The following is an 18,306-nucleotide window of genomic DNA, read 5'->3' as shown; positions in this document are numbered from 1 at the left end:
TGTCTCTTCACCCTTTATTTGCTATCTTTTTAACATTTATTTATTTTTGGCTGCAGTGGGTCTTTGTTGCTGCACGTGGGCTTTCTCTAGTTGCGGCAAGCGGTGGCTTCTCTTGCTGTGGACCACGGGCTCTACGCATGCACGCTTCAGTAGTTGTGGCATGCGGGCTCAGTAATTGTGGCTCACAGGCTCAGTAGTTGTGGCTCATGGGCTCTAGAGCACAGGCTCAGTAGTTGTGGTGCATGGGCTTAGTTGCTCTGGGGCATGTGGGATCTTCCCAGACCAGGGCTTAAACCCGTGTCCCCTGCATTGGCAGGTGGATTCTTAACCACTGCACCACCAGGGAAGCCCTATCTTTTTGATTCTGGTTTTGCTCTGGCTTTTCACCTTACTCAAGTTATAGAATTGCAAGTTGCAAGTTTTCTAATTGCATTGTTGAAATTTTCTGTAACTTGATTTTCTATAACTTTGAGTTTTCACCTCTTCTTGAGCCCATCCACTGAATTATTCTGCATTTTTGCTATATTTTTCAGTTCTAGAATTTCCATTTGGTCCCTTTTATTGTTTCTAATTCTCTGAAATTCTTGGGCATGTGCTTTTTTTTCCTTTAACACAGAAAGCACAGGTGTTTCAAATTCTGTGAGACATCTGGAGCATGGGCATCTGGAAAATGCCCATTTTCCCCCTCTGGTTTTTTTTTTTTTTTTTTTTTTTTTGTTGCTGTACGCAGGCCTCTCATCGTTGTGGCCTCTCCCGTTGCAGAACACAGGCTCCGGACGCGCAGGCTCAGTGGCCATGGCTCACGGGCCCAGCCGCTCCGCGGCATGTGGGCTCTTCCTGGACCGGGGCATGAACCCGTGTCCCCTGCATCGGCAGGCGGACTCTCAACCACTGTGCCACCAGGGAAGCCCTTCCCTCTGGTTTTAATTCATGTAATTTATATTATTTGGTCTCCTCATATACTTGGATATTTGATTGTAACAGAAATAATTTGAGGCCTTGGGTTGTGCTCCTCTCTTAAGTCAGCTTGGGCTGTTATAACAAAATACCATAGACTGGGTGGCTTAAACAAGAGACATTGATTTCTCAGTTCTGAAAAGTATGAAAAGGTTGGAAAGTCCAAGATTAAGGTGCTGGTTGATTACATTCCTGGTGGGGGCTTTCCTCCTGGGTTATAAACAGTGGTCTCTTCGCTGTGTCTCCACATGTTGGGGAGAAAGATTTCTCTCATGTCTCTTCTTATAAGAGCACTAATCTCATCATGGGGCTCCACCATCATGACCTCATCTAAACCTAATCACTTCCCAAAGGCTCTACCTACTCATACCATCACACTGGGGGTTAGGGCTCAATACGTGAAATTTGGAGGATACATTCAGTCTGTAACAGTCCATGTCTTCCAGAGAGAACATACATTTGCTAAGCACTGGGGGCACTAGTAATCTGGTTTCACCTCAATCCACATTTGGTGACTGAGGTGATTTAGAAGCTGGGTCACAGTACCCATGAAAGATAGTCTGCTGATAGTAATGGAGCACCAGGTAATCCAAACCAACCCTCCAACTAAGGGGAACTTGGAAATCTGGACGAAATATTTTAAAATTTTGTTGCAGTCAGCCCAGAGCCAACAGAATCGTGAAGCATTACCTGGTCATATGAGACTGCTTTCCTTCTGGAGGGGAGCTTCTGCTACTTCCAGAGGCTGTGTCTGAGTAGCTGGCACTTTTGATAGCTTTGTGAAGTCAGGACGGTAGGGGTTGCCATATATGACCTGATCAAGTGGGTGGGGAGCTCCCGATGAATCTCCCTGGCTTTGGGTGGGAGATCCCAAACGGATGTACCCTAATGAGATCAAATTTTATGCTTTGAATTCTTAAAAAATAAAAATGCTTTATTTGCTGTGGCTTGTGCTATAATCCATTCCTCAGCTGTGTCATATTCATAGGAAGCATGGCTCTTTGTCAGAGACTAGAAGCTCCCTGACTCCTGGAAGCGACGTAGGACACTGGAATAGCCCTGAATTTGGTGTCAGTATGCCCAGGGATCAGCCCCTAATATCAAATGGCAGCTACAGAAACTGCAGGCATAGTGCTTAGGAGGAGATTAAGAGACCAAAGGGTTGACCTTGCAAACTCAAGCTTATAAAGTATCAGAAAGTACCACAACTCTAATTTATGGCTCTGGAAAGCAGTGACCCAGTTATGCAGAGAGCTATAACGTCTAATGCAAAACCCTGGCTCCACAGAACCTACAGGGCAGTATGTTGCCTAAAGAATGATATACTAAGAAATTTAGGGCCTAAAAGCACCCCCCACTAAACATTCCTCTTGGGGGTACCCTAAACAAGCTGGAGGAAGCTACTGAGTGTTCTGATTGACACTGGTCCTATGTTCTTTCCTCTCTCCGTCTTCTACAGTTCCTGCGATTTCCTTCCGAAGGAGAGGACTGTGTGTGCAGTGTACTTTCTGTGCTCCGGGGATCTTCTTTTCTTTCTTTTCTCTGTCTTTGTCCTTGAGCTGCTCCACAGCCTTGCTTCCGTCTGCACTGTTGAACGGTGGCCATCCTGTGACGCCAACCTTGCGAGGCTGCTGTTTACAGATCCTGTGACACCAGCCTCAGCGGGTGATGTGGGAACCAGAGTTATAATTCTGAAGCTTTTTTGCATAGTGCCTTGAACTCTCGATAGGAAAGGTGCTATTGAAAGGGGGCACATTCTTTTAAAAATAAATATTATGACAGAACCCTTTGTTGAAGAGATGACACGTTGCAATAACAGCTCTGTATCTTGGGTAAAATCAGATGTTAATTTACATTCAAACACAGGATGGTCCTGTATTGCCTCATTCTACACATTTTTACTTTGTGGAAAACCAAACAATTTCTAAGCAAATTAATGCAAGCATAATTCAAGTTTATCATTTAAATTTATTGTCATGTAATAAATCTTCCACAAAAATAAAGAGGAGACTCGTGGCGGATTTGCAGAGTGGAAGCAGTGATGCAGTGGTGTCTGGGAGTGTGTACTCACACACTTCCTCCGAGGCTGTAGCCCCAGCTGAGCTTTTAGGCCAGCGAGCACTTCTACTGTGTGATTAATTAAAAGTGGCGGGGAGGGAGGGAGAGGACACTGCCAGAGAACGGGGCTTTGGGGGCACCTAGTGAGCCAGGTGGCCTGAAGAAGAGACTGCAGGACTCCCTCGATCAAGGCTTCCTTGGTAGTTTGCGCTCGATGACCAGGTTCTGGAGGACCATATCTCCTCCTGTCACAAGAACTGACGGTCCTGCAGCCCAGTGACTCTTAGTTCTGGGGTCCTACCAGGGGCTCAGCTGCTCCATGTGACCCTTTAAAAATTGTGTTTTGGTTTAAATGAAGGAAAGCAGATCAAAGCGCTTTGGAAACAAATTAAAGCTATATATCACGTTCCCATATAGGAAATAAAAATAATTGCTACCTGAAATGATAATCCGAGCATTTCCCCTTTCTGACTGGAGGATTCCTCCTCCTTCCACCTTCCAACTGCCTCTCCCCACAAGCCAGACTACGCAGAAGCGCTTCACATGACTCGTCTGCGGGTCTGAGGCCCTGTCCGTGCGACCTTAGGCAAGAACCAGAGTCCCCAGCCACTCGTGGAGACACGTCAGAGGCCTGAGGCCGAGGAAGCAGCGGGCAGGCCGCACACGCCTCCTGGGTCCACCCGCCAGTGATGGCCCTTCCTCAGTCAGTCAGCCACAGGGAGCTTCGGTTTCAGCCCCTGTCCTGATGAAAATGAAACCGCCTGGCCGACCTCAGAGGCTGCTGAGGGGATGGAGCGGCCAGGCTTTTCATGAGCGGAAACCACACGGACGTGCACTGACACATCATGCTTTCAGCCTTTCCCAGAGCTCGGTGTGACAGAAGCTGTCTCCTCCCAGACCCTCAGAAGATGGTGATGAACCAAAATGACTCCAGCCTCCAGGCCGGGGACACAGGGACAAGGGAGAGAAGCTGCCTCCGATACAGATTAGGCAACGGCAGGCTGAAACGGGTGCTCGGTCGGTCTCATCTGGGATTATGTGCTTCCTATGCAGAAAAGCAAATACTTCTTGTGTCTTTGAGAGTGAAACTAGGCCGTGAAGGGGTGGCCATGGACCTAGAGCATGATTCGAAAGGCCTGTCCCCTCTGTCCTCAGTGCCCACTGCTCTGCTCAGGGCGACCCCAGCGGCTGTTTCCCTCAGAGAAGCTCAGGGAGACAACTGCGATCACACAGGCCCCAAAGAGTTTAAACAAAGTCAGAAGTGGAGAGAAAAACATGTGTTTACTCTCATGTGGAATACTGTATTAATCAAATTGGTCTCCTTTTTCTCCTATTAGTCTAGACTCCAATTTAATTCAGCTACAGCTCAGAGGCCAAATCCACAAAAAAGCTAATCTGGGCTTCATCAGAAGGAGCCACTTCTTTCTTTGAGGGAAAGATTCCAGGATCTAAAGGCTTATATCCAACCGCCCAGGCTTATATCATGGGCCTTCTGAAAGGCAACTGCATGCATACACGGCTTCATTTCCTTATTAATTCCTGTCTTGTCATCTTTTCAGGTTGGTATTTCTCAATGTTGAAACACACGACCAAAACAAAAATCCTGAACGTGCGGGGGGCGGGGGGGGAAGAAAAGAAAAGAGAAAGAAGTATGTACTGGTAAAGTGTTATATGCCTAAGGCATCAGGTTCCTGGAAAAGCTCTAGATTTTTGGTTTAGAAATAAAATTGCATGTGAAATAGCAGGTTTTTACATTTATCATTGTTGTGTAACTCCCCTCCCCTTTTTTGCACTATAATCTAAACTGAGTGATCTACTGCCAACTGGCACCAATTCTCCAAACCCAAGTGTGCAAGGAAAACACGACTGTGTGATCCTCTTTAATAGAAGACGCACCAGGGAATCTCTCTACCTCTGTTCCCCAGAAAGAAAATAACTAGAAGGGCTGCTTGGCTGGAGGGGGTCAGGGTGGGAGACGGCGTCCCGTCCTCAGTCGGAATCCATCGTGAACAGCTGGATGTCCTGAGGGTTCCAGTACAGTCCTACCGCTGAGTTGTACACCAGGGACCAGACATAGGGGATAAAAAACTCCTCGGGCTGCTCCTCTTCCACATATTTGAATTTCAGTTCTGGAAATTTCTGCAACGAAAACAGGATGATGTAATCAATCTCACAGCCCCACTGGAAAGCAGCAGCAGTTTATACGCGGCGTGTGTGCAGGGTGCAGGCAGCCCACCTTCCCTGACTGGTCGGAGGGCCTGTGAGCCCTGGGGCCACAGATCCAGCTTCCAGATGACTCTGGAGGACACGTGAATCACCTGTAGGAAGGGCACAACCCCACCGGCCCTGGTCAGGGACGTCAGTGTGCTGAGAGGAGCAGGGACCTGGACGGGACGAGGTGGGGTGAGAAACCTCAGGGAGGGAAACAGGCCCCGCCCAGGTACAGACAGCATTCAACAAAGACTATCTATCTACTGCACCACTGGGATACTGATGGCTGGGCCTCCTCGAGATGCTTCCCTCTCAGGGCTGCGTCACCGTGGAGGTGAAGACTTCCCTTCACAGATCCTCAGCCTTGACTGTGCGGGCAGGCAGCGCCCACAGAGGGCCTCGGTCAGGGCTGGGGGCAGCAGCGGCTCTGCACAGCTCAAGCCCTCTCTTCCTCCTCCTTGCGGAGGGGGCGGTGGGGATGCTCCGGCTTTGCGGCGGCGGCAGTGGAGGTGATTCCTGGCTCTACAAAGGCTTCCAGGCGACCGGGCCGCTCTCTGCAGTCCCGGCTGATAAGTGAGAACACATGCAGTTTTGAGGTCCTGTAAGTAGCACTTCCACTGCAGCGTTTCACCAGGATTCGGGCTTTTGATTTTCTAATTTTACTCCTGACCTATTTATTCCAGCCAGGGCGGAGGAAGTGATTCCTCCTTCAGCAGCCTGAGGGGCCGCTGGCATCTACTAAAAGCCCCCGGGCTGCCTCCCAGGCGAAGGTGACTCTGACAGGAGTGGCTGCAGTTTGGTGACCTGTGTCCCAGGTGGGGCGGGGAGAAGGGGGCAACAGTGTCCTAAGACGAGGGGTATGGCGGAAGGTTGCGGGAGGGGGCTGAAAGGGACAAGAGGGGAAACACACACATAGAACGCGTGGCCCACGAGGGCAGAGATTTCTTTGCCCGTTGTGTTTGCCGCTGTATCCCCTTAAAGGGTGGCCAGACACTTAATAAACAATTTGATGAATGAATCAATGAATCAATCAACCGTATAAGGACCAACGAGGTCCCAGGCACAATGATAAATACTTTAGGTATATTATCTTGTTCAATCCCTCTTACGTGAGTCATTCATTGATTATCATACTGGATGAATGTCTGCTTCTCTGCACCAGGCCACGTGTGCACCAGGGCCTGGGGATACACAGTCCCTGTCCTCACAGAAGGTGCCTTCTCGTGGAGCAGAGGGACAAACAGAAGCAGCAGCAGCAACAAAACAATGATAACAGAGTAGGAAGAAGGGAAGGACTAGGGGCTTGAGGCCTGAGGGAGGTGGGGAGGGGCAGCCAGATGAAGAGGGAAGCGTGTTCTTTCTGAGGGAACAGCACGGAGGGAAGGCATGAGGTGCTTGACGCTGCAGGGAAGAGGAGGGGCGGAAGGAGAGTAAGCCCTGGTGAGCAGGGCCCGGAGGGGAGGACGCTGCCATGTGAAGAATCCTGGCCTCCACGTGAAGGGCCCGGAAGCCTTTGAAGGGTCTCAGAAGGGGGCCAGGTGAGAGTGGCTCTGTGCAGGGACCACTCCGAACACAGAGTGGAGAAATGGAGGGCATCCAGCTGGGACAGGGCCTGGTCCAGGTGAAGGGCAAATGGGCCTGAACTAAAATGACCCTAGTTGGGTGGATTTAAAAGATTTTAAAGAGAAAAGGGGGTGGAGGGAGTAGGGGAGCCACACACACACCCAGAGTTAGAGATTTTTTTTTGCGGTACGCGGGCCTCTCACTGTTGTGGCCTCTCCCGTTGCGGAGCACAGGCTCCGGATGCGCAGGCTCAGTGGCCATGGCTCATGGGCCCAGTCGCTCCGCGGCACGTGGGATCTTCCCGGACCGGGGCACGAACCCGTGTCCCCTGCATCGGCAGGCGGACTCTCAACCACTGCGCCACCAGGGAAGCCCCAGAGTTAGAGATTTTTAAGACATTTGCAATGATTAAGACTAAACATCTATAGGGAGGGTGGGAGGGAGGGAGACACAAGAGGGAAGAGATATGGGAACATATGTATATGTATAACTGATTCACTTTGTTATAAAGCAGAAACTAACACACCATTGTAAAGCAATTTTACCCCAATAAAGATGTTAAAAAAAAAAAAAAAAAGACTAAACATCTAAGTGCTGGATCCTCAGAGTTCCAGAATGATGCCAGAGGGGCGGCGTTAAGCAGGAAATGCTTTGTGGCAAGGTGAGTTTTGAGCTAAATCTTAAAGAAGTGTATAGGAATTCGTGCAGAGGAGGGTCCTCTGGTCATGGATGTTACTTCAGCATACCACAGACGGCACAGCCCCCATCTGTTATGGCTTTAACGAAAACCAATTCTATTCCACAGCTCCCAGGGCATCAGTAAATATAGAATATACACAAATGGGTTTTATAAGTGGCCCAGACTCCAGCACTACCTACCCCCTATATCCTCCCTCATACACTTTTTACCCCATACTTTGCAAAACTACTCAGGTTTCATGCAAACCCAAGCCTTTCCAGACCAGTGTTTCAAATCAGTTCTTTATTATCATCTGTGTAAGGCTGAACGTCTCCGTGTGTGCTGAGGGCCACACTGATCACAGTGCAGAGGACAACTTCTCCCACTGCGCTCGTGGGGTCAGCCTGGCTGACAAAGTGTGATCAGCTCAGGGATATGACACTACTTCCAGCACGTACTGACGATCTGACTGGAATTCAGCTAGGTCCCCCAGCTTTCCATTCCCTTGTCATCCACTCAGTAAGTCTCCTTGAATCCCTCCCACCCTGGGCCGAATCCCCCCCATTCTCTGGGTGCACCGTAGCCGCTCAGCAGCTGGGTGGTCTCTGGGGGCCTGGGGCATCCTTGATGAGCCTCCTCACATGTTCTGTGCTGCTTCCAGCCTGGCATGGGGTTCTCAGGTGTGGGGACAGGGTTCCTGGAGGCGGCAATAGGCCTCTGTCACGGAGTCAGGTGTCTTATAGGTAGCAACACAGTGATCTTCTTTTCCATGAAAAATCTGCATTTGTAGCGGTAGGGTGCAGCAAGCAGCTGCCACCAAGCGAGCACTCCCCGAGCACCAGGTCGGTCTGGAGGCTCCCCACTCGTGTCATGGTCAGTCACCACGGTGTCCTGCTGAGGCCCACGTGGCCAACCCCACCAATGGAAGGTGAAGCGGGGCCTGGAGCAGCTAAGCGGTTGGTTCTAGGTCACACAGCCTGTGGGCTGGAGTCAAGATTGAAGCCTGGGTCTGACTGGGTGGGAAGGTCAGTTTGAAAAGATACCACAGTCATAGCCACCCTAGTGCTTCGTCCTAAAATCCAATTCTCCAAGGCTCCACGGGGCCCTTCGGGGTTAGTCCTGTGCCCTTTCACCGTATGGACAGAATGCAGCACACACACTACTGGTCCTGACAGAAACGACCGAACCCACAATGATGTCTAGAATCAAGCGAGTCTGGGGGACTGTGTGTGAAGAAGAAAAGAACTTTACCCCCTAATAATGAGGATGCAAGTCCTAGTTCTTGGAATGGCCTCAACTTTAGAAAACTTCTCACGCTGTCTTGGAGAGAAGTGAGGGGCTGGGCGAGCAGAGGCGGTGGTTTGAAAAGGCCAGAGCCCCCCGCATTGCCTCTTTCAGCTGGAATAATAACCTCCTACATTTCTAAGTGGTAACGTCACCAATAAGGCTTCTTGCTCATAGTGGTAAAAATTACTAAAAGATGTGAAACCTTTTCTCCAGCGAGTGACGTATTTAGGGGTGTCCCTAGGAAGGCAGGCCTTAGGAAAGGGTGTGAGGCAACTTACCCGAGACTGCTTTCTGCACCTCCAGGGAGGGTGGGATGGGAAGTAAAACGAGCAAGCTGCTTTCCTAAGAATTCCCTCCAACTGAATTCAAGAAACTTCGGCAAAACCTGCTCAGTGGGGTGGCACTAAGTCTACCCGTCCTCACGGGTTTGGGGAAATTCTGATGACTTTCCCGTTAGGAAGAGTAATGAATCAAAGACTGCCTTTACATCACACACTGGCAGATCTAGGAAAAGGCCACCAGGAGAAGCACCTGGAACCCCCATGGTTACCCTTCCCACCACCTGGTAAAAACGGAGCTGACAATGCCTCGTTTTTAGTCTTGGCTAGAGTTTAAGTCAAAACAATAACCCATCTTACTCTGGAGTAAGTGTCGTAAACAAAATCTCAATGTAGGGTGATATCCGGAGTGGCAAGAATATCCATATATAATATAAAATAGTACATAAAAAATACTATAAAAAAGCATCAACTTTACCTGACAACAGCAATGTATTTCATTATGAAGTTTTTCAAGCTGATCAATGATTATTTCTCTGGAAGTTCTCCGTAAAAACTTAATTAATTCTGAGATTATGGGTAACGTTTATAGCTACCATAACTGATTACGTATTACATAGCAGGAATGTTCAAACACTTGACATATAGTTACTTATTTAATCTTCGAAGTAACTAGAAAAAGTACCTGAAAAGCAGGCATATGATCTGAGCCCTAGCCCCACCTTTCCTCATTCATTCATTCATTCATTCAGCAAATACTTACTGAGGGCCTACTGTGTAGCAAGCACGGTACTAAAAACATAGCTGTGAATAAGATGTATACAATCTCAGCATTTAAGAGCTGAAAGGAAGTCCAGTCCGTATTAACCAGGTGACTTGGGACAAGTCTTGTACCCTCACTCAGACTCAGGCTCTTAAAAGGTAGAGTTTACTCTACTTTGAGATTTTGAATTTAACCGTTCTATTTCACAGAAATGAGATGAGCCATGTAAAAGCGCCTAACACACTTTTGACGAAGCACTCAATAAATGTTGGCTATTATGACTGACGTTGAAGTGATATGCAAATGTAAGGTATGCTCTTATTTTAGAACCTTCAGTGATCAAATCTAAAGACTAGAAATACCCCCTGGCCTGGTCCTAAGCCCATGTCTCTTATTCTACCCAACTGGACACTTCTCACTTGGCAACCCTGTTTCCTGACTCTGTTATTAATAACAGAAACATAGGATTTCCCTGGTGGCACAGTGGTTAAGAATCCGCCTGCCAATGCAGGGGACACAGGTTTGAGCCCTGGTCCAGGAATATCCCACATGCCGCGGAGCAACTAAACCCACGCGCCACAACTACTGAGCCTGTGCTCTAGAGCCCGCGAGCCACAACTACTGAAGCCCACACGCCTAGGGCCCGTGCTCTGCAACAAGAGAAGCCACCGCGATGAGAAGCCCGCACACCGCAACGAAGAGTAGCCCCCCCGCTCGCCTCAACCAGAGAAAAGCCCGCACACAGCAACGAAGACCCAACACAACTAAAACCCATAAATAAATAAAATAAAATAATAAAATAAATAAGTCTATTAAAAAAAAGAAACATAAAGAACCTGGGCCTCCCCACGTGAAAACCCAGGAACAAGTGCTGACAAATGGCTTAAAAACGACAGACTCATCTTCATTAACATTTTTTTTTTGCGGAGCACAGGCTCCGGACGCGCAGGCTCAGCGGCCATGGCTCACGGGCCCAGCCGCTCCGCGGCATGTGGGATCTTCCCGGACCGGGGCACGTACCCGTGTCCCCTGCATCGGCAGGCAGACTCCCAACCACTGCGCCATCAGGGAAGCCCCCCATTAACATTTTTAAAGAACTAAGTTCTGTCACTGCAAGAAGCTAGGTTCTGAAGAACTGCCTTCTGTCCGTCTCAGAGTCCTCACTTGGTGAACGGTGAGTTAAGTGAACGAACGCGTGGCTTCACGTCTGCCCACAATCGTGAGACGTAGCTGTTTAACTCAACTGGAGCTGAGGACTGGCTCTGAGGGGAGCGTGAGGCCGTGTGATGAGATGAGAAGGGTCACCTCTAAGCCGTATTTGACACCAGGCTCACCGTCTCCCTGGCTGATTGTGTGGCATGTTCAACAACCCCCGACAGGGGTGTGGCATCTAACCCTGAGGGGCCCTGGCTGAAGCGGCTGAGGTGACCAGGAGCGAGGACGCCGACGCCGGGCCTTCTGCTAGCTCACAGGGCCCACCCCGCTCAGGGGAAGTGACACGCTGACAGTGCCCACGTGCCGGTGCTTTTCACTTCGCCCACAACCACCCGGGTAGCAAAAGCGGCACCTCTCAGCTCATCGGCGTAGCTCCTTCATGGCAATTGGGGCTTAGCTTGTGCATGTGTTTGTTTACTCGGGTACCATCTGTTTCCCCACTAGAATACAGGCCCCAGGAGGGCAGGGACCTTGCGAGCATCTGGCATACTACTGACACTTAGGAAATGCTTGTTGAATGGTGAGTTAAATGAACAAGCGCAGGACTTCAAATCGGCACATAATCCCGTGACACAGGTGTTATTAACTCTATTGACTAAGAAAACCAAGGTTCAAAAGGATAGATAACACGCCAAAGAGGACAGAGCTAGGAAGTGGTAGAGCCAGAGGCCGAATGAAACTACACCTCTCCTCTGCGGCCTCTCCAGAGTCAACAGGTACTCAGCTGCGTGCCTCTTGAAAATGTCTATATCCTACATGGACGGGAGGCTTCCGTGTCTTTCCAGTAATGACAATGTGCCTCAAACACTTCCTCCATGTCCCCCGGCCACCAAGTTGCTAGCCTTTTGTGCCTGAGTGTCCTCACGGGGAAGGGATGGAACTGATCTCCGGCTCTGGAGTCCAGGTGACCCCAGGCTGGGGGTCAGGAGGCCTTGGCTCTGTCTTGGCTCAGCTACTGGCAGGCTGAAGAGTTTGGGGCCAGTCACAGCATTTCTCCAGGACTCAGGTGTCTCACCTTGTGTAAAATGAAGGACCTTTAAGCTCCTTCTGATTCCGTTGGGTGTGGTTTTACGAGATGACCCCAGTAAGGTCTACACACTGGCATTCTCTGCATGCCTCCCGGGCTCTGCTGGGCCCACCTGGAGAAAGGGCTGAATGAGTTGGGTTCAGCGGGAACCCCCAAGTCAGGCACTTGCTGGTTTGCACTTAGCCAGGCTTCACCTGGGGGCAGTCTCAGCGGAGAAGGTCAATATCTGAAGGCTCCTGAGCTGTCCTGTGGGTTGACAGCAGTTGGTTTTAAAGGCTGAGACTTCCAATTGCTTAAAATCAAGACAAACGAGAGACCATGGTTGAGCTGCTGTGGCCTGAGAGCTCGTGGCTAAGTGGGCTGAGGTCCCAGGCGTGGCCCCGTCTGTGCTAGAGAATGAAGGCCCGGCCCCTTCCATGGAGCGTGCACCACTGGACATGCGGGAACCCAAAGAGCAAGCACAAACAGAGCAGCAGGGACACACTTCTATTACGAGCAAAACCCGAACACTGCAGACAGCACGCTCGCACGCCCCTTGAGCTCCAGCACCAGTTCCTCTTGCCTCAAGGCTACAAGTGAGCTGTGAGATATATATATATATATATATTGCAACTTTCCTGTAACTCTATTTTTTTTATTCTTTATACAATTTTTTAAACATCTTTATTGGAGTATAATTGCCTTACAATGGTGTGTTAGTTTCTGATATTATTTCTTGAGTTACCTGCATGAAACTTTTCACCAGCACTTAAAAGGTTCATAAAGGGGGATAAAGCATAATTAGCAAGAAAAACAGAGCATGTTGTCTAGGACGGGCTACAACAAAGTGAACATAACAAAGCACAAGGTAAAAAGATTCCTTTTTCCTGCAATGAGTTGTTTTTAAGACAGTGTACTGGGAACAATTTAAAAGGGTGAATAATAGGCATAAATTGCAGAAGAGTTTGGAAAACACTGTTCAGTTGACCTGACTGAATGGAAATGCAGCCTCGGCGTAACTAGCTGTGTCCAAGCTGCACCAAATTTGACACCCCCCAAGTCTCCCTGCCTATCTAGCCAGAGAGAGAGCCCACATGGGCTGAGAGTGAAACAGACTTTCTTAAAAACATGTGCTCCTCGGGACTTCCCTGGCACTCCAGTGGTTAGGACCCAGCGCTTTCACTGCCGTGGCCTGGGTTCTATCCCTGGTCAGGGAACTAAGATCCCACAAGCCGTGCGGTCAAAAAAAAAGAAAAAGAAAAAAAGTGCTCCTTTAATCCTCTTAGAAGTCTGAGAGCTAAGGAAAAGAAAGGCAAAAGGTTTTATTTAGCACTAATGACACTGGGGACACACTTTGTCAGAATTCAGCCCAAGAAATGTCATAGTCTGAATGCCAGCTCAACAACCTAGAAAAAAAATCACTCTTTTCTTGACGTTCTTTTTTTTTTTTTTTTTTTTTTTCTTGACGTTCTTTTCAAGCCTGTGGAGAACGTTAATGCCACCCTGTGATGGCTGGGGGAAGCCCAGCTTCCTCACTTGAGAGTGTCTTCACTCCTGACCCGGCCAGCAGGGCTCAGGCCACCTGGGCCTTCCCCCACCTCTACCTCATCTCCCCTCTCCCCTTCTCAGGGTCCTGTGGGCTCCAGCCAGTGACTGCTGGGTGGATGTGCTTGAGGACCCATTAAGGCTCTGGGAGAGCGGAGGAGGGAGGTCTGGGGGGACGGGGGCTTTGATTTGACAGTTACGGCAAGCATTCATCTGGAAGGGGCTAGCAGAGGGCGGGGTGCTGGTCACCACAGGCCCAGGCTTTCGCCCCTCTCTTTCTGAGACAGTTGTCTTGTGACTCAGCTCAACAAGGAGGGAAAAACCATCTCTCAAGCTTGGAGCTTGGTCTCAATCCAAAGCTACTTACAACAATCTTGTTGTTTTGACTTTTGGAGCCAGAGGTAATGCTAGACTCTCAAGTTTGGCCGGAATGTTTTTATCAGCTCCAGTGAATCAACCCACCGCAGTGGGACCTCCGGACGCTCAGCCCAGAGACAAAGCAAAGGTCTGATTTGGTGGTTGAGGCTCGGGTATAATAAGCAGACCAAAAGCTTTAGAGACTGTCTCTGCTTCAGTCACGTGATCTGGTGAAAACCCACAGGAAGTTCAGTGAACAGATGTAGGGCTCAACTGCAATAATTTTATTACCACAAAAGTTCAATGGAGTTTTCCCCCTTCCACCATTATATAGATAGCATCAGAAACTCTAGCAACCCCCTGGCATGTTTCCAGAAAGTTTAGTGCAATTTAAAATCAAATAGCTACATAGCACATTACAAAAAATTATTTCAAAGACTGTTTCAAGCCTTTGAACAGACAAGTGATGGGTGATGGTCAGTAGTGAGGCAGGCCAGCACTGCTGGGAGAGGGCGTGGGACAGGATGGACGAGGTGAGTTACTGCTGGCAGCACACACGTGGGCTGTGGTGGGCAGGCTCCACGCAGATGGAAAGTACCTTGTTTCAAGCTTCTGTCATAAGATAGCCAGGTAGGCATTTACATGCAATTATTTTATTCACAGGTGAATTTGGGATGAGCCAGTTTCCCTACCATTCCTTCCCTCATTTACTCTCATTGTGTAAACGCTGGTCCTTCAGTGATGGGTCCTTACACTAAACACTGGTAAGAGCCAACTGTATACGAAGCATTGTGCTTGAGGCCATAGAGGAAAGAAAGAGGAATAACTGCTGCTCCTCTGACAGGGGGGTATAATTTAGCAGAACAAATAAGAACAGTGGGAGCATGACACAACATGGAAGGGCACTGCCCCGGAAGGCTGCTCTCCCAGGCAGACTGGCCAACACCGGGGTTGGAAGACTGCAGGTGGCTTTGAACAGCAAACTCTAGGAGAAGAATCTATCTATATGATCAGTTCAGCTAAACTGAGCTTCCCTGGTGGTGCAGTGGTTAAGAATCTGCCTGCCAATGCAGGGGACACGGGTTTGATCCCTGTTCCAGGAAGATCCCACACGCCACGGAGCAACTAAGCCCGTGCGCCACAACTACTGAGCCTGCATGCCACAACTACTGAAGTCTGCACGCCTAGAGCCTGTGCTCTGCAACGAGAAGCCACCGCAATGAGAAGCCCACACACCGCAAGAAGAGTAGCCCCCGCTCGCCGCAACCAGAGAAAAGCCTGCGCGCAGCAACAAAGACCCAACACAGCAAAAAATAAATAAAATAAAAATAAGAATTCAGCGAAATTATGGTCTGAACAGGCCTGATCTGCAGGCTTTTCTCTGTGTGATGGAATGAGCTGCAAACGGACAAATATTATTACTTAACTTGACAAAAAGGAGATAAGCACTGGTCTATGAATAACAGCAACACTGAATGTGGAGCAGTCCCATTTTATGCAAATCAGTTTCAAAATTAAATCCAAAATACAGAAAATTATAAAGGGCCATTGATTACAAGTTACAAATGAAGAAATACAAAGCTAAAGTTAAGAAGCCCACCATGAGGTGGCTCAGAAGACAGTTATAATACTTTGCATATCTAAGAGCACGATGGCTGGCTGGGCAGCGGGGACCTCAGGGGCTCCCTGGGAAGTAAGTTACCACCAAGAAGAGAGCTACAAGGTGAGCGGACACCTGTCCTGAAAGCTCAGGCCAGGCGACCACCTCTGAGTATTACAAGTGACACTAATGATGTCTGTGACCGGTGACAAAAAATAAAAAAACTCTTAGGAAAACAGAGGATACAACAGAAGGTTGAACCCACACTTGTGATGAGCTGTCCACCATCATGCCATCGGCCGGAATCGGAAGCCCACTGGAATCTGAAGCCTGAGCAAATGTCCTTGTTAGACCCTTCTCTCACAGGTCCAGGTTAAGGTGGGTCATGAAAAGGAGGATGTCTTCAGTTTGAAATTTCTCTCTTTTCTGGGGGCTGCTGGGGCGGCCCAAAGGAGAAGGAAGTAAGGGCAGGTTCTCCCGCTGCAGGGGAAGTTTGAGAAAGGCTTTGACAGATGGGTTATGACCTGTGGGGGAGGGACTGGGGGGCAGAGAGGAAGCTGGCCTTGCATGGGGAGAGACCCCTGTGAGCAAACAGCGAGGCCGATGGCTTACCCGTGGGCCTGGCGAGTCGTGTGGGACCAGCGCCCAGGCTCGAAGGCCAGCAGCCGGGGACGCTGCTGGAAGGACAGCGCGCAGACAGGGAGGGGCCTTGAAGGCTGGGACAACAAGCGTCCATTCGGTGAGCTTAGAGTTGAGAGAATAGGTACGCTGCGGTTAGAAGTGTCTAATTTAAGTCATTAGTTCGGGCTTCCCTGGTGGCGCAGTGGTTAAGAATCCACCTGCCAGTGCAGGGGGCACGGGTTCAAGCCCTGGTCCGGGAAGATCCCACATGCCGTGGAGCCCGTGCACCACAACTACTGAGCCTGTGCTCTAGAGCCCGCGAGCCACAACTACTGAGCCTGTGCTCTAGAGTCCGCGAGCCACAACTACTGAAGCCCGTGTGCCTAGAGCCTGTGCTCTGCAATAAGAGAAGCCACTGCAATGAGAAGCCCACGCACCGCACCGAAGACTGGCCCTCGCTCACCGCAACTAGAGAAAGCCACGCACGGCAACAAAGAAACAAAGCAGCCAAACGTAAAAAAAAAAAGTCATTAGAGCTGAGATGGCAGTGGAAGTTGCCAAGTGTGTAAACTCGTCAAGAAGACTGAGCTGCAGTATTGAGTCAAAGCCCCTGTTTTGAAGGCAAATCAATTCCAATTCAGAAGCCTGGGAAGAGGAGAACGTTTTGATTCCACGATGGCAGATGAAGGGCAAAGGTAGAGAATTTACTGGCAGAACTTTTTGTGCTGAAAGCGAGCCCAGAGGGGGAGCCACAGATAATTGGCATTGCTTGCCCTTCCTGCAGTGGGCTCATTATTTTGGACAGGGCTCAGATACCTGGCCAAGAGAGTGAGATGTCAGAAAAATAAATGCATTACTATGAAATGAAAGTCTAAGTAGAATATAAGCTCCATGAGGGCAGGGATTTTTTTTTTCTTCCCCGCTGATGCACCTACCAGTGCTTAGAATATGGCCAGGAGCTTAACAGGTATTTGTTGAGTGAGTGAATAAAGGAATGAATGAACAAAGAGGTAAAAACTGCTGTTTGTAGAAAAACTCAGAGTTATGGTGGGGGGGAAAATGAGTTGGGAAAATTGAGTCCTGCACTGGGTGAGTTAGTGGAATAACTGCCCAAATTTATTTGGGATAAAATGAGCCAAACTAAGCCCATGTCACTTTGAGAAGCAAATGAACTGACTTAACTGGGATTTGGGGGCAATACTTCAAACCTAATAGATTAATTTACTTCTCAAACTGCCTGTTCTCCTCGCTTACCACTATCCTACCACCGTCATATTGCCACTTACCTAGGAAAATCAGATCCCGAACAATGGATGACATTAATCTAGATGGTGATGGTCATATTTTATATTTCAATATATCTGATTATGGAACATAAAGTGAGCTCATGTACCAGTCACGAACTGAGGTATAATATGTAAACGGAGACAAGTTCCATTTTTAATGAGTCCTTTACTTTTTACTCTTGTCAAGACTGTAATGTTTTTTTTAAAAAAGGGGAGGATATGGCCTCAAAATGTAACACATAAACCCTAACTACCGTGTCTGTGACAATATTTCTTTACACTAATTTTTTTTCAGATTAATATGTGAATTAAGTGGGAGTGGGAGATGCAGATTTGGAGAAAGATTCTGAATCATGTTTAGGCAAATTCTGGCAAAGCAAGGATCTCTGCCACGTATGAAATGTCCATGCTGGGAGTTACAGGTGGGCGACATGTGGCGGGTATGGGGGCAAGGGTACATGAGAGGCTTTGCTGGCGTGCTCCTGCCCAGACTGATGTGTCTCTGAGTGAAGGAGAGTTTGTGTGATTATATCAGGCGAGAAGACAGACGGTGCCACAGTACGTCAAAGAGATATCCGGGAAACAGAATCCCTACTAAGACGAATGCACAGATAGGAAGTTGTCTTTGATTTCTTAAGAGTTATCTCCTTTGAACATTCTTAGGATTTACGTTATCAGTAAATGTGACAGTTTTTCAAGCCTTCAAGGGGCATCACCCATTCTTAGAAAAGTCATGCCTTAATTACTCCTTAGCAAGAAGTTGAAATGAGGCTCTGAGAATCAACGTCCCATGCATCTACTATATAAGAGGATTTTTTTCCTCTGCTTATGGAAAGAACAATCTATTCCCAGTGTTATATGAAAGCCTTGTGGTTGCTAA

General features: G+C 48.7%; 1 protein-coding gene across 1 annotated transcript in view; it reads right to left on the bottom strand.

The window, feature by feature from the left end:
* Positions 1-2,905: 2,905 nt before the first annotated feature.
* The window catches only part of DYM (dymeclin), a 382,373-nt gene continuing 366,972 nt past the window's right edge, over positions 2,906-18,306 (bottom strand). The window contains 1 exon segment of the mRNA XM_032653952.1: positions 2,906-5,154. Coding sequence (XP_032509843.1) covers positions 5,005-5,154 — 150 coding nt within the window. The 3' untranslated portion in view covers positions 2,906-5,004.

Source organism: Phocoena sinus, chromosome 14 (genome assembly GCF_008692025.1).
Source record: "Phocoena sinus isolate mPhoSin1 chromosome 14, mPhoSin1.pri, whole genome shotgun sequence".
Lineage (NCBI taxonomy): Eukaryota > Metazoa > Chordata > Mammalia > Artiodactyla > Phocoenidae > Phocoena > Phocoena sinus.
This window is presented reverse-complemented; position numbering and strand designations above follow the sequence as displayed.